Here is a 13,322-nt window from a genome sequence, read left to right on the forward strand (position 1 = left end):
TTTGTGCGTTTGTTCTGACTTTTTTTCTGAAATTTATTCAAATCTTTTCTCATGGTTGTCAAAACTTATGCAGGACATAAATTCAGATACTTATTTACAATCAATGAACCCTGATTGTGGAGAACAAACTTATTTCTATATAATTCATTAATCTGCTTTTTAGTTTATTTTTTATGAACATATATTTATATTTTTTACTTTACTCCAATATGAAATATATTTGGATCTTTTTCCAAACTGTGAAATAGAAAATAATACAAACCTTGCACTCACTTACACTAACTTTACTTCAAAAATATGACTTTTAGGTACACTAACATGTTTTACCTCACCATATGTTTATTTGAGTAGATTTGAGAGAAACTCTTAATTTATACATTTTATAATTTTACTTGGGGAGGGAGGTTTTTTGGGCATTTATGGATTTAGAGAAGGTGTACGATAGGATTGATAGAGAGGCGTTGTGGGTTGTGTTGAGTATGTATGGTATTGATGGTAGATAGTTAGAAGGTGTGAAGAGTTTCTATAAAAACACTAGGACGTGTGTGAGAGTGGGAAATAGCATGAGTGAGGGGTTTCCTGTGAGGGTTGGTTTGCGTCAGGGATGCGTCATGTCTCCGTGGTTGTTTAACGTGTATATGGATGGTGTGGTAAAAGAGGTGACTGAAAGGGTGTTAGGTACAGGTGTGAGGATGGTGAATACTGACGGCAGCGAATGGAGAGTGAATCACTTGCTGTTTGCAGATGATACTGCACTAGTGGCTGACTCAGAAGGTAGCTTGGCACGTCTGGTTGAGAAGTTTGGAAGGGTGTGCGACTTAAGGAAGTTAAGAGTGAATGTGGAAAAGAGTAAGGTGATGAGGTGTTCGAGGTTAAAAGGTGAACGTAGATTGAATGTGGCATTAAATGGGGAGTTGTTGGAAGAGGTAGAGTGTTTTCAGTATTTAGGGTCGTGTGTCTGTGTGGATGGTGGAATAGGGGGTGAGGTAGAGTTTAGAATGAACGAAGTACGAAATATATGGGGGGGGGGTGAAGAGAGTGTTTGAATGTAGGTCACTGGGAAAGGATGCGAAAAGGAGATTGTATGAGGGTGTGGTGGTGCCTGCAGCGTTATATGGGGCTGAAACATGATGTGTCTGAAATTGGTGGAAAAGAGGAAGCTGAATGTAGTTGAGATGAGATGTTTGAGGAGTATGTGTGGTGTGACACGTATGGATCGTGTGAGAAATGAAGTAATCCGAGAGAGAACTGGTGTGATGCGAGAGTTGGCTTATAGAGCAGAGCAAAAGGCACTGGGATGGTTTGGACATGTTGAAAGAATGGAAAGGGAGCGATTGGTGAAAAAGGTATATGAATCTGATGTGAGTGGAGTGAGAATGAGAGGAAGACCGCGAATGGGATGGACAGAGGGTGTAAAAAGAGCACTAAATGCAAGAGGGATGACTGTTTTGCAGGGGAGAGAGGCTGCTCAGGACAGAGATGGGTGGAGAGAGTTTGTGTATGAATGAATGGATGGGTGTGGTGGAGGTCTGGTCTTGGGATGAAGCGCCAAGGGGAAACCAGCCTTGGCTGAGGCCCTGCTGTGGAGGTGCCCACACTGGGCTGTGCAGCTGACCCTGGTGCAGTGTGGTGGGGCTTAGACCAGTCACACGCACGCACATGCGCACACACACAGGAGGAGGGTTTGGGGACGAGAAGGAGGGAGGTAAGAATGTGTGCCCTGTCTAGGCTACCCCACTTTGGTGGGACACAGCCTGGGTATATAGATAGATAATTTTACTTTATAAGGGTTTTATTGTTAACTCTACACATTATTTAGGAAAAAATAAAGAGCTGAAGTTCTGTTGGCAAGGAGGGGGTGAGAGATTGTAAGATTAATGTATGGACATTAAAAAATAAGGCATTAAACCATCAAAAGCCTAAAAAAAGTGAAAAAGATTTAAGAGAAGAAGCTTGTCTAACATAAATGCAGAGAGCTAAATTATTCATCTTCATTTTGGCCCGTTCATCCATGGAGATCTCAAGAGCAGTGATGTTTTGAGGCTGTCTCTGGACAACACAGACTTTCAACTCTCTCCAAAGTCTATGGCACATCTGTCAAACTCATGGCCCGCCATGTCATTTTATGTGAGGAATGTGTATTTATTCATATCTAGGGGGGAATCGGACTTGAGATATCGGATTGGCAACTATAAAGTAAGACTTAAACACTGTCCATATAACCTAAGCTGACGGGATCAAATTTAAAAGGATTTATGCTAGAGTAACAAGCAAACATATGTTTTCTATGCAACTGTAATTGTCACTTTAAAAAGTTATAATAAATAAATAAAAACTAAGTCCAGATGACAACCACCAAACATACATTTAGTTACATGTATACGTTATATCTGGCCCTTTGAGGACAACCATTATGCTGATGTGGCCCTCGGTGAAAATGAGTTTGACACTCCTGGTCCAGGGGGTTGAGATCTGGAGATTGGCTAGGTCAATCCAGGACTTTGAAATGCTTCTTACGGAGTCAATCCTTCATTACCTAGGCAGTGTGTTTGGGATTGTCGTCATGCTGAAAGACCCAGCCACGTTTCATCTTCAATGCCGTTACTAATGGAAAAGTTTTCACTCAAAAATTGATGATACGTGGCCCCATTCATTCTTTCCTTTACACGGATCAGTTGTCCTAGTCCCTGTGCAAACAGCCCCAAAGCATGATGTTTCCACCCCCAAGCTTTTCAGTAGGTATGGTGTTTTTCTGAATGCAACTTAGCATTCTTTCTCTTCCAAACATGACGAGTGGAGTCGTAAAAAAAAAATTCTATTTTGGTTTCACCTGACCATAGGACATTTTCCCAATCCTCTTCTGGATCATCCAAATGAAACTTTAGAAGGGCCTGAACATGTACTGGCTTTAGCAGGGGGACACGCCTGGCACTGCAGGATTTGAGTCACTGGCAGCGTAGTGTGTTACTGATGGTAGCTTTTGTTTCTTTGGTCTCAGCTTTCTGCAGGTCACAAACTAAAAAATAATACGGCCTACCAAATTACAAAACCAGACAAACTACCTTCTGCACGGATTCATGGGTTCAGCAGCTGAAAATGTGTTGTATTTATGACCAACAAGTTAATTTTACTCATTTTCAGTTTACTTTTCAGAGACTTAGAAATATATTAGAGCTTCTCTGTTACTGGTTATCTGCTCCAAACAGTTTGTGTGTAGAAGAAACATATTTGTAAAAAAACAACAAGAAAACACACAAACACACACACGCACACACACACACACACACACACACAAATATCTGCTAAATTATCACTTTTGTTGTTGGTTTTTGTGTGTGTGAAGAATTAAGGCTCTATTTTGCTTTTGAATTCTTACTGAAAGAAGTTGGACTTTACTGGGTTGCAAAAGACCTAATGAGTGAATACCTAAATAGGATTCCCTAAAGTAAATAAAGGTTTTCTGGAACAATTTTTCTATAGATAGGTACCCGCCAGAGTCCTATTCCAGCCAAACATCGATGGGAGCAAAGGTCAAAGAACAGGCAACAGAACAGCAAGAGAAACATGTGCACATGAAGTAACAATGACCTCTAGTGGAATAATAGGTAATGCATGAGATCACAACTAGTAATATAATAATAAACACAAAAGTATAGGATAGAACACCATATTATAATGTGCAATATTATTATATGTTGTAAAAATATAACATATCATTATATTATATTTTAAATTAAAATGAAAAGACAAACAAGACAAAGACTTTTTACACCAAATGTGGAGTTTTGTCTACATTTTGTTTTTTAAACTGGAATTTACTGGCAAACATCCAACTTCTTAAAAAAAAAAGCCAGATCACCGATTGAACGGGTTGTTCAGTAAACAAAGGGAACTTGTTGCGACTGTTTCGAAACGATCTGTATTTACAGCCAAGTCTGTTGAAGAGCTCTGCAGAAGATTCAAAAACGTATTCAAAAATGATCCAAAAACAGAGTTTGTAGACACACAGTAAATAAATATTTTTAATGAAGTGAACCTCGATTCTAAAGCACAATACGTTATTTTTTGTTTGTTTTAAACGATAAAAAAGGCAGTAAATAAAAAAATAGGCGCGTTTTGACGGATCTGAGGTGCGTTCAGGGTCGGCTCGGTAAAAATCTCTCATTTTGGAGACGTGTCGATGACATCATGGCGGGACCCCAGAGACTGGCTAGTTTTAACTCAATAACTCGGTGACCTGATTTCTGCGTTTATTAAGGCCCATTTTCTCCTCTCTGCATAAACAGACTGATGTGCCTTCACTTGCTGGCTCCGCCCTCCGTTAGTCAACTCAGTACGTGTTGAGACCCGAGCCTTAAACCTGCAAGCATCTCCGCCGAAGGAGGAGGAGGAGGAGGAGAAGGGAGCGGAGCTTCAGCCGGCTCTTTATGTGGAGGAATGTAACAACTTCAACCGTCACGGATCAGAGAGGCTGCGCTTTTTTGTTTTTGAAGCAAATTGAACTTAAAAGTAATCGACAGGAGCTCAGAGAGGCGGCGGTATACGTTTGATGCATGGTTTAAGGAGAAAAACCCCCTTCATCTGGACTAAAAGGAGATCAGCTGTCTGTCGCTGCTGCTGCTGCTTTCACCCCAGTTTAATGGAATTCATTTGGATGCCTTCATAACTTCAACTCCTAACTTTAAAAATCAGGATCTTGAGTCTCAAGTAAGTTCGGCTTCAGTGAAAGAATGGCGCTGAAGGCCAAAGTTTTGTATGATTTCCTGTCTGAGAACCCAGGGGAGATCTCCATTACACAGAACGAGGTAGTGACTGTGTTCAGTGAGGAGGAGCTGGAGGGCTGGCTGGAGGGGGAAAATAGCAAGGGGGAGACTGGGCTGTTTCCTGCCTCATATGTTATGATCATCAAGGACCAAGTCATCTCCAGCCCCAACAAGAATGGCTACTCCTCGCCCAAAACCCAGCCGCCCTCTCACACAACGTCCATCCCCAATTATGAAAAAGTCCATGGACCCGCGGGTGGAAGCAACAGCCTCCACACCAGCCTGGGGAGTGACGATGACTGGGATGACGACTGGGACGACAGCTCACCTGCAAGTGATGCTCTTCAGGGCTTGGGTAGTTCTCCACCTTTGTATCCAGTGACCACCGTCCTGCCGGGTCGACGGAGCTCCCAGCAGCAGCAGGCCAAAAGCTCAGGTTTGGTTGGGAAGAACCTCAACAGGTTCTCCACCTTCGTCAAGTCAGGTGGAGAGGCTTTCTTGCTCGGCGAGGCCTCTGCTTTTGTGAAAGATGGCGATAAGATCTGCGTCGTGGTGGGAAAGTACGGACCGGAGTGGCAGGAAGACCCTTATCCGTTCACATGCACCATTGATGACCCCACAAGGCAGACAAAGTTCAAGGGCATGAAGAGCTACATGTCGTATGGTCTAACTCCAACGCACACCAACACACAAGTCAACCGCAGGTAGTGCTCTTGCCTGTGTCTCCAGCGTCTCATCCATCAAACACAACCCAAACTCCTCTAAATGTGTTCTGATTCCCTGACAGGTATAAACACTTTGACTGGCTCTACGGTCGGCTTGTGGAGCGCTTCCCTGTCATCTCTGTCCCCCACCTCCCGGAGAAGCAGGCCACTGGTCGCTTTGAGGAAGATTTCCTCTCCAAAAGGAGGAAGGGGCTGATGTGGTGGATGAACCACATGACCAGTCACCCGGTGCTGGCCCACTGCAATGTTTTCCAGCACTTCCTTACATGCAGCCCAGATGAGAAAGCCTGGAAAATGGGAAAGAGGAAGGCAGAGAAGGACGATCTGGTCGGGGCAAACTTCTTCCTCACGATCAGGTGAAGTAGGCAACTTTAGAGGATCTGTGTCTAAAACTGTTTTAGTCTAGTGTAGTCTAGTTGTCCTCTGCTAAAGATCCAATTATGAGAGGTGATTTAGGCTAATAGAGCCTTCCACCGGGTAGTTTTTGAGACTAAATTCTCTTAAAAATAGGAGGAAAAATTAAATTACCCGCTAACCTCTACATGAGCACTTGTCAATCATAAAATTTGACTCTCAAGACCCAAAAGTTAAATTAGTTAAAAGTTACAAGTTTAAACATATTGGATGTACATGAACAAATATAAAAAAAACTCAACTGGACTTAAAGGTCTGTGTAAAGCTACATTCACACCGGGGCTTGTGACACGCGTTCCAGAACACGCTAAATGCCGATCTTGAACGCCCTTTCAGCATATGGTGTTCACACTGGACTGCTGCCACCTGATACTAGCGCACATCCGCCATCGACAGTTGGAGGCGGGTTGGTGTGAAATGTCTAAACATGTAAGTCTTGCTCCAGGCTTTTTCTTTCACAGCTCTATTCCAATATATGAAAGATTCCATCGGGTAACAAACCACAATTATTAATTTCTCCTCCGTGATCAATTTTCAAATGGTTGGTACTTCCATGAATGATTAGGGATACCAACGATACATCACTACCAATTCCAAGTACCTGACCGGGCAAAAATCAACCTGGTTTAACTTTCGTATGTTTCGTATGTAAAGCCCGAAAACAGTTGTAAACACGTTTAGCGATGCTTGAACGCAAGAGTTTTGAAAGCAGAAGCCCAAAACATACATATACGCCCATTTACACAGACTTCTCCTTTAAAGTGGTGGCTTGAATGCGCATTATCAAAGGCAGTGTGAACAAAGCTTTATGTTCATTTTTTTTGCTCCACCAGCCCACCTGCTGTTCCTCTGGACCTCCAGGAGGTTGAGAACAAGATAGACAACTTCAAGATGTTCACCAAGAAACTGGACGAGAACATAGTGGTCATGAACGCGACCATAAACGAGTTTGCCCGCAAGCAGACGACCGGATTCCAGAAGGAGTACCACAAGGTTGGGCAGTCTTTCAAACTCCTGTCGCAGGCGTTTGAGCTGGATCAGCAGATCTTCTCCCTGGGCCTCAACAGAGCGATTGCCTACACTGGAGAGGCTTATGAGAAGATTGGAGATTACTTTGCAGAGCAGCCGCACCAGGACCTGGACCATATCTCTGACCTATTAGACTTGTACAGAGGACACCTGGCCAATTTCCCTGATATCCTTCATGTGCAGAAAGGTGGGTGCTTGTCTGCTAAGGTACTTCTGAAGAACACCAAGTAAAAGCTCAAAGTTCTACATTTTTTCCCAAAGGAAAGTTGTAATGCTTTTGTTATATCTACCTAAACCTATGCTGTGCATTAAAACACGTACAGGAAACAAAAAGAAAAACACACCCTGAAAATTTCAAGTACGCTCTACAGAATGCAAAGTTTGAAATCACTTTGAAGTTCAGCTCGATGTTTGAGAATTATGGTTTGAATCCAACGCTCAGGGACAAAAGGCCTTCAAACTGATTTGAAACAAGATGCTCAAGAAAATCTTAAATGACGTTCCCAAAAGCCATCCGAACCGTTCCCTCCCTTCGTTTTAGTCATCTGAAGGAAGAAACTTCACAAAAACCACAAATTTCTCATTGTTTCCAGACTTAGACCAACATCTGCTTTTATTTAGCAATCCACCGCGTCACTGTGAGTCCTGTGAGAGCCTGTGCTTGAAAACAAGACTTGTTGCAAAGCAGGGAGGGGGTTCACATGCTGCTTCCCTTCAGTTTGGAAGGAGAGACTTGTTGCTGGCATGCAAAGTCTGAACTTGTGCCAAAGCCAGAGGCACCATTTCTTCAGTCTACTCGGCTCTATTCACACAATGTACTAACAGCCCATAGTGCACAGAGTTCCTGTAAGAGACCTTCTCGGCTGTCAAGCAGCTCTTTAGTTGTGACGGGTGAAGTGTGTGAGTTAAACCCCGGGACACGGAGCGGGTTTTTGCACCGCGGTGACATAACTGTCGTGCACATTCCAGTCTGAGATCTCACACCACGAGGCACCATGGACGCAACCATGCATTCTCTGATAGAAGCTGACAAAGACCATAGATAGATACTCTACTCACAGAGGGTTGGGGCAGGATTTGGGCTGTGAGCAACAAAAAGAGCTCAGATAAAAGCTGGTTGGTGATAGGGTGACCTTTTGGTGCAGCTAACGTACAAAGCATGGGCTCATGCTTCAAACCTGTTACTATCATTGGACTGGAAAACACCAAATGAACTCATTGCCTTAATCCATAGTCTGTGCCGATTGGCTGCAAAATTAAGTGCTTGTGAGAAAAATATAACTGGTTTGAAATTCTTACAGTAACCTGATATTTAAAGCGGATTTTTTTTAAGGAGGTGAGTCATGTCAGTCAACATGCTAAAGCATTTCAGAGCTTCATTGTCTTCATTCCACAAATATCCCATTTCAAGTTCAGTATAATATCCCTTAACAGCACATCTAGAAGATGCATTTCACCCTAAAAGAAAATAAAATAAAGTTGGTCTTTCTTTGGTGAGTGAAATGTCTTAATAAAGACCCACTATAATCATCTTTTGACCTATTGTGAAAGTGTTTCAAGTGGTCTTTTAATTGTTATAATGCCATTTCTAGCCAAAATAAGAATTTTTTTTAGGACATAGTTTGTGCAGAGCGTCAGTAGTTATCAGAAATTCACCTCTGAATTGTGGGTGGGATTGTTGGTACGGAGCAACCCCACTCCCCTTACCATCACCCATCTGTTTAAACTCTCTCTTGCTAGCTTACAGCCCCTTACATCCCCAACCTAACATTACCGGTGCAGCAAAAATGGCGAGCAATGTTGGAGCTATCCAGCCGTACAGATGTCAGCTCAGGAAGTCGTATATAAATAGTCATCTACAAGATGCATCAGGATGTAGCAGCGCAATATCTTGTGACCCTCCCAGGACAATCTGTCACAACTACAATCTTTTTCAACTGTCATCTTTTCGTCTGCTCCTGATTCACAATGATTCTATAAAAAAATACTTAATTTTCTTTATAAATGTCCTCCATCGTTGGAGAAATGCCCCAAGAACATGTTCAAAACATCAAAAATACAATTTTCATCACAGTGGGTCTTGAAGGTTTTTCTGGAGCTGTGAGCTTTGACTGAAGTGCTACATCTGATTTGAATAAGCAGATTCCTGGGCCTCCGCTCTGATGTTGCCCTGGGACTGTAAGAATGCAGAGTGAGGTAGCCCTGGGATTAGGCCCTCTCCCTCCTTTCTCTTATGCCTCCTTCTTTAGGGTGGACGTTTCCCAACAACACAACACTGCATAGGTTCAAATTACAACAGTCTAATCGCCTTGGCAGAGAAAATGGCTAAATCTTTTGTGTTTGTGTTTGTACAAGTGCAGGTATAGGGGGGGTTGTGTGTGAAAGAAGGAACACGGAAGGAAGGAGGGCACAGGGGGATGAGGTCATGACTAACCCCCACCCATACCGTCTTTTTAAAGATCCATTTCCCTCCGTTACATTGGTCAAGACTGCAGAAGAAGTGCGGCATGTGTTCAATTATAGGAGCCCGGCTGGGTCACAACACAAGGGCCTGGAAAAACAGCCAGTGTAAACTCATTCTTGTAATATTTACCTTGTGGATTTAATCCTCCTAAACTAGCTTTAGATTGAACTTTGACCTTCTGTTTGACCTTCTCTTCCCACGAAATCGGTCAGTTAATCATTTTTTACATTACAAAATTTGAGAAGTGACTGTAAGGCAACTAGCAGTCAGAGAATAGCACATGTACGTTCTGTTAGCCTCCTGTCACCACAACTCAGCCTTAAAACAACAACTCAAAAAGATAGATAACATTTGTTCTAAATCATTTTGGGGGGAAAAATATGTACTTAAAATCTGTAAAACAGCATGTGATTTCAAGGCTAAGATAGCCGCTTTTCAAAAACAAATTGGAAAAATGGGAAAACCAGCAGAAAATAGAAAAAAAGATAATTCCAACAACAACCACTCAAGTTATTGTAGGAAAATTACTTGTCTATTTTTTATTTTTAGCAAGTGAGTAATCAAGTAATTGAATTTAGCTGTGGGGAAAATACAGGAAACCAGGAGGGGAAAGAAAAAAAGTAACTACGGTAAGTTTAATGACACAATACCAAAAACCAATAAAAGAATGGAAAAACAATTTTAATACATAAAATTTAAAAATTTGTGTTTTTTCCTGGTTTGTGCTTAGCTTAACTTAACAAATACCATTAAAGCCCAACCAAAGCCTATGTTCCTATTGGGATATTTGCTGAGCATTAATGTGTTTTATTATGAAAACAGATTAAAGTAATACAGTCTTCTCTTGTTTGTGGCAGGGGTTAAATTCTAAAAGTAACCTTTGATAGGTGAAATCCTTAAAGTAGGATTATAGATATTTTAATGCTGTAAAACTCTTCGGTACACGCTTTATACACTTTTCTTAGAGATATGAATATTTTCACAATTTTCTCTATTGATTAAACTCTCAAAGTTAAAATTTGTGTAGAAAAATGAGTCCAGTATCAAAGATCTATGTAGATTAGACAAACTGAACACATTCTGTACAGGAGACACGACACTGAGGAGATGGATTGACAAGGTCAACAGCCAATCAGAATGCAGAACAGTGCACTGTAAAAAATAAAATAAAAAAGAAGAAGAAAAGGAAATCTGCACAAAAAAAATCTGCGAGATCGTGAAAGAGCATCGGAACACTGGATTACAAAATTAAGGTCCATTTCAGCAGGCCCCCACCTTACATTCCGAATTTCATGACAACCATGAAATCGGAAATGCTGTAGTTCCATCAAAGGCCACTGGAGGCTGGTTTCAGAAGGGAACGATTTCCCAAAAATCCATGTTTAAAAATGTCACATTTTACACCAAAATAAACACATTTAAGGAAACCTTTTAAGGAACTATTAGATATTTGATGTTGGAAAATTTACTTACTGTCAATATAAGACAACTGTAAGGGATTTTTTTTAAATCAGCTGTTTCGATCATGATAAACTTAACCTAAAGCAGCATTTTTTTTCTCGTTTCTTTATTGGTAGGTGGATACACCCAAGCTTGAGATTTTTCTTGGTCCCACCCTGTTTTTGGTTTGTTATTAAAGAACTTTGTTCATGTTTCAGACTTTTTTTTTTCAACCTTCAAAACCCAATGGGTGACATGAGAAGTTTTGGTCCAGTTATCCATGGCTAAGATTTGTACTTTTTTATTTTTTTTAGGGGCACTAACCAAAGTGAAAGAGTGTCCAAAGCAGGAAGGGGGGCTCCAGGAACGCTGCAACATCATATCTTGCGCCACGATGGCAGAAATCCAGCATTTCCACCGCACTCGTGTCCGAGACTTCCGCTCGCAGATGCAGCATCACCTCCGCCAGCAGATCAGCTTCTTCCAGAAGATAACCGCCAAGCTAGAAAATGCTCTGCAGAAATATGATGATGATAATGGAGACCCTGGACTGTGACACATTCAAGAACAAGGAGCTACGGCTAAGTAGGGATTTAAACACAATTTATTTATGAGTAGATGTTCCTTTAAAGAACATCTCACTGTTGTGTAAGGAGAAAAAGAACTTTGACCTTTGTGATGTGCTAGAATTTCCACTTAGCACAAAAAAACCCTAAAACACGACTTTTGACGTAATAACTTTCAAAATTCCTTGAGCAGCTCTGATGAATGTACCAGCCGCACAGACTTTGCTGACTCTCCAGACACATCCAGCAACTCAGCGAAACAGCGACAGTTATATAAAACAGCTGCTTTCAACACGCTGGAGGCTCTTCATGACTCACAGTTCCAACAAATGGCATAAGTGCAAGAACCAGCAGACTGATGATTCTGCTGGTTATGCTGGTTAACACAACACAAACGTCTTTTTCTCTGATGTGCTGGTCTTTAATCTTATATTGAAAAGAAAGGTTTGTATTGCAAGTTTTGTGACTGTTTATGAGAACTGGACTGAGTGAGTAGAGCAGAAAACGGCTCAGTTCCAACAAAATGAAGTAAATTTTGTCGCCTTTTTTTTTGCAATACGGACGTCCCCATGGAAGCAGTGATTGGTCTGAGTCGGTCTAAGTCATTGTTTCTATCTCAACCACTCTCACCAATCAGGAGGAAGCTTTTTGGAAGTCCACACCCCTTCCATTGAAAGCGCGATCCAAGGAATCTGTCAATCAAATGTTTCAAACATTCAACATGAGCCCACACACTTTTATTGAGGCATCTGATTGGTCAGTTTATAACTTGATTAACTTACAATGGAAAAAAAATAAATGAAATAAATTAGGATTAGCAAGAATTTATTACGAAGGTATCAGAGTAAGTATGGTTATTCAGACAATTAGAATGATTCTATATTTCTCAATAGAAGTCTATGGCATATTGAATTCTTTGAAACAGCAGGTACTTCCTGTTTAGTACATGAGGGGGCGGGGTCACTCAGTCCAGTTCTATTGTACAGTCAGTCCAGATCCACTAAACTGTGGTCACAGGCTAATCTAGCGGCACCTTCTAAAAGATGATAGATTCATATTCAAATTTACAAGAACATGTTGACACCAGCAGTTAGCTAACACAGGCTAGCAGACACCAGCATTATTCCAATGCAGGGAAGGTTGCATTCCTGCTACCATTGCCTCCAATTCCTCCATCAGGGTGTTTTTTAACGTAGCAGGAACAAGGACAGGAAATTCTTTGCACCTGTTAATGATAACAGCACAAATTTAAATGATGTCTTTTCTTGTGTACATTTTTTTTTTTACTTATATGACCCTCACAGTATTGTATTTTAACAGGTTTGCAACCTGAAACTGCAAAAGGGGACATTCCTATTTGGGTTGTGGGGCTTTGAGAATTACAAAATCCTGACTCGAATGTTTCCTCTTTGCTAGTTGTGTCAGTGAAACGCAAGCTTGATGTTTGCCTTGTAGTGAGGTCAAAGGTCAGGCTTTGCAGAACATTCATTTTAGAATATTTAAGCTTCTTCTAATGTTGATTAATAAATGCTGGAGCCAGCCTGCTTTCAAACCTGACTCTCAGAATGGCAGTATAGTTTCACTGACCTGCCCTGATAACCTGATAAAAAAATAAACAACTTAGACGTGTTTGTTTCTCCAGTCCTTTTGCCAAAACATTTTCAGCTCCCGGAGACACATCCTGGACTGAATTCTTAGCAGGATTTTTCTCCTGGGAAGATTTTCAGCTTCCAGGATCTGGGATTCCCAAAGTGGGTAAATATTATTTTAAGGAAATGTTTGACTGACGTGTTAAATGCCCTTTATGAGACATTAATAAATCACTCTTTAAAGAATCCATGTTTTTCCTCATCCGATGAAGCTGAAGTTTTTTGCCTAAACTAATTTTTTTTTATCGGTAAAAAGACCTCATAAAAGGCAC

The 13,322-nt window shown here is 41.2% G+C and overlaps 1 protein-coding gene across 1 annotated transcript; it reads left to right on the forward strand.

The window, feature by feature from the left end:
• The first annotated feature begins 4,168 nt into the window (after positions 1–4,168).
• On the forward strand, positions 4,169–13,030 carry LOC101159837 (sorting nexin-18). The gene is made up of 4 exons (XM_004074997.5): positions 4,169–5,467; positions 5,551–5,844; positions 6,736–7,118; positions 11,150–13,030. Exons 1-4 carry the CDS (start codon positions 4,731–4,733, stop codon positions 11,389–11,391), a joined length of 1,656 nt encoding a protein of 551 aa, XP_004075045.1. The 5' UTR covers positions 4,169–4,730; the 3' UTR covers positions 11,392–13,030.
• Positions 13,031–13,322: the final 292 nt, after the last annotated feature.

Source organism: Oryzias latipes, chromosome 12 (genome assembly GCF_053564925.1).
Source record: "Oryzias latipes strain Hd-rR chromosome 12, Olatipes_Hd-rR_3.1".
Taxonomy (NCBI): Eukaryota; Metazoa; Chordata; class Actinopteri; order Beloniformes; family Adrianichthyidae; genus Oryzias; species Oryzias latipes.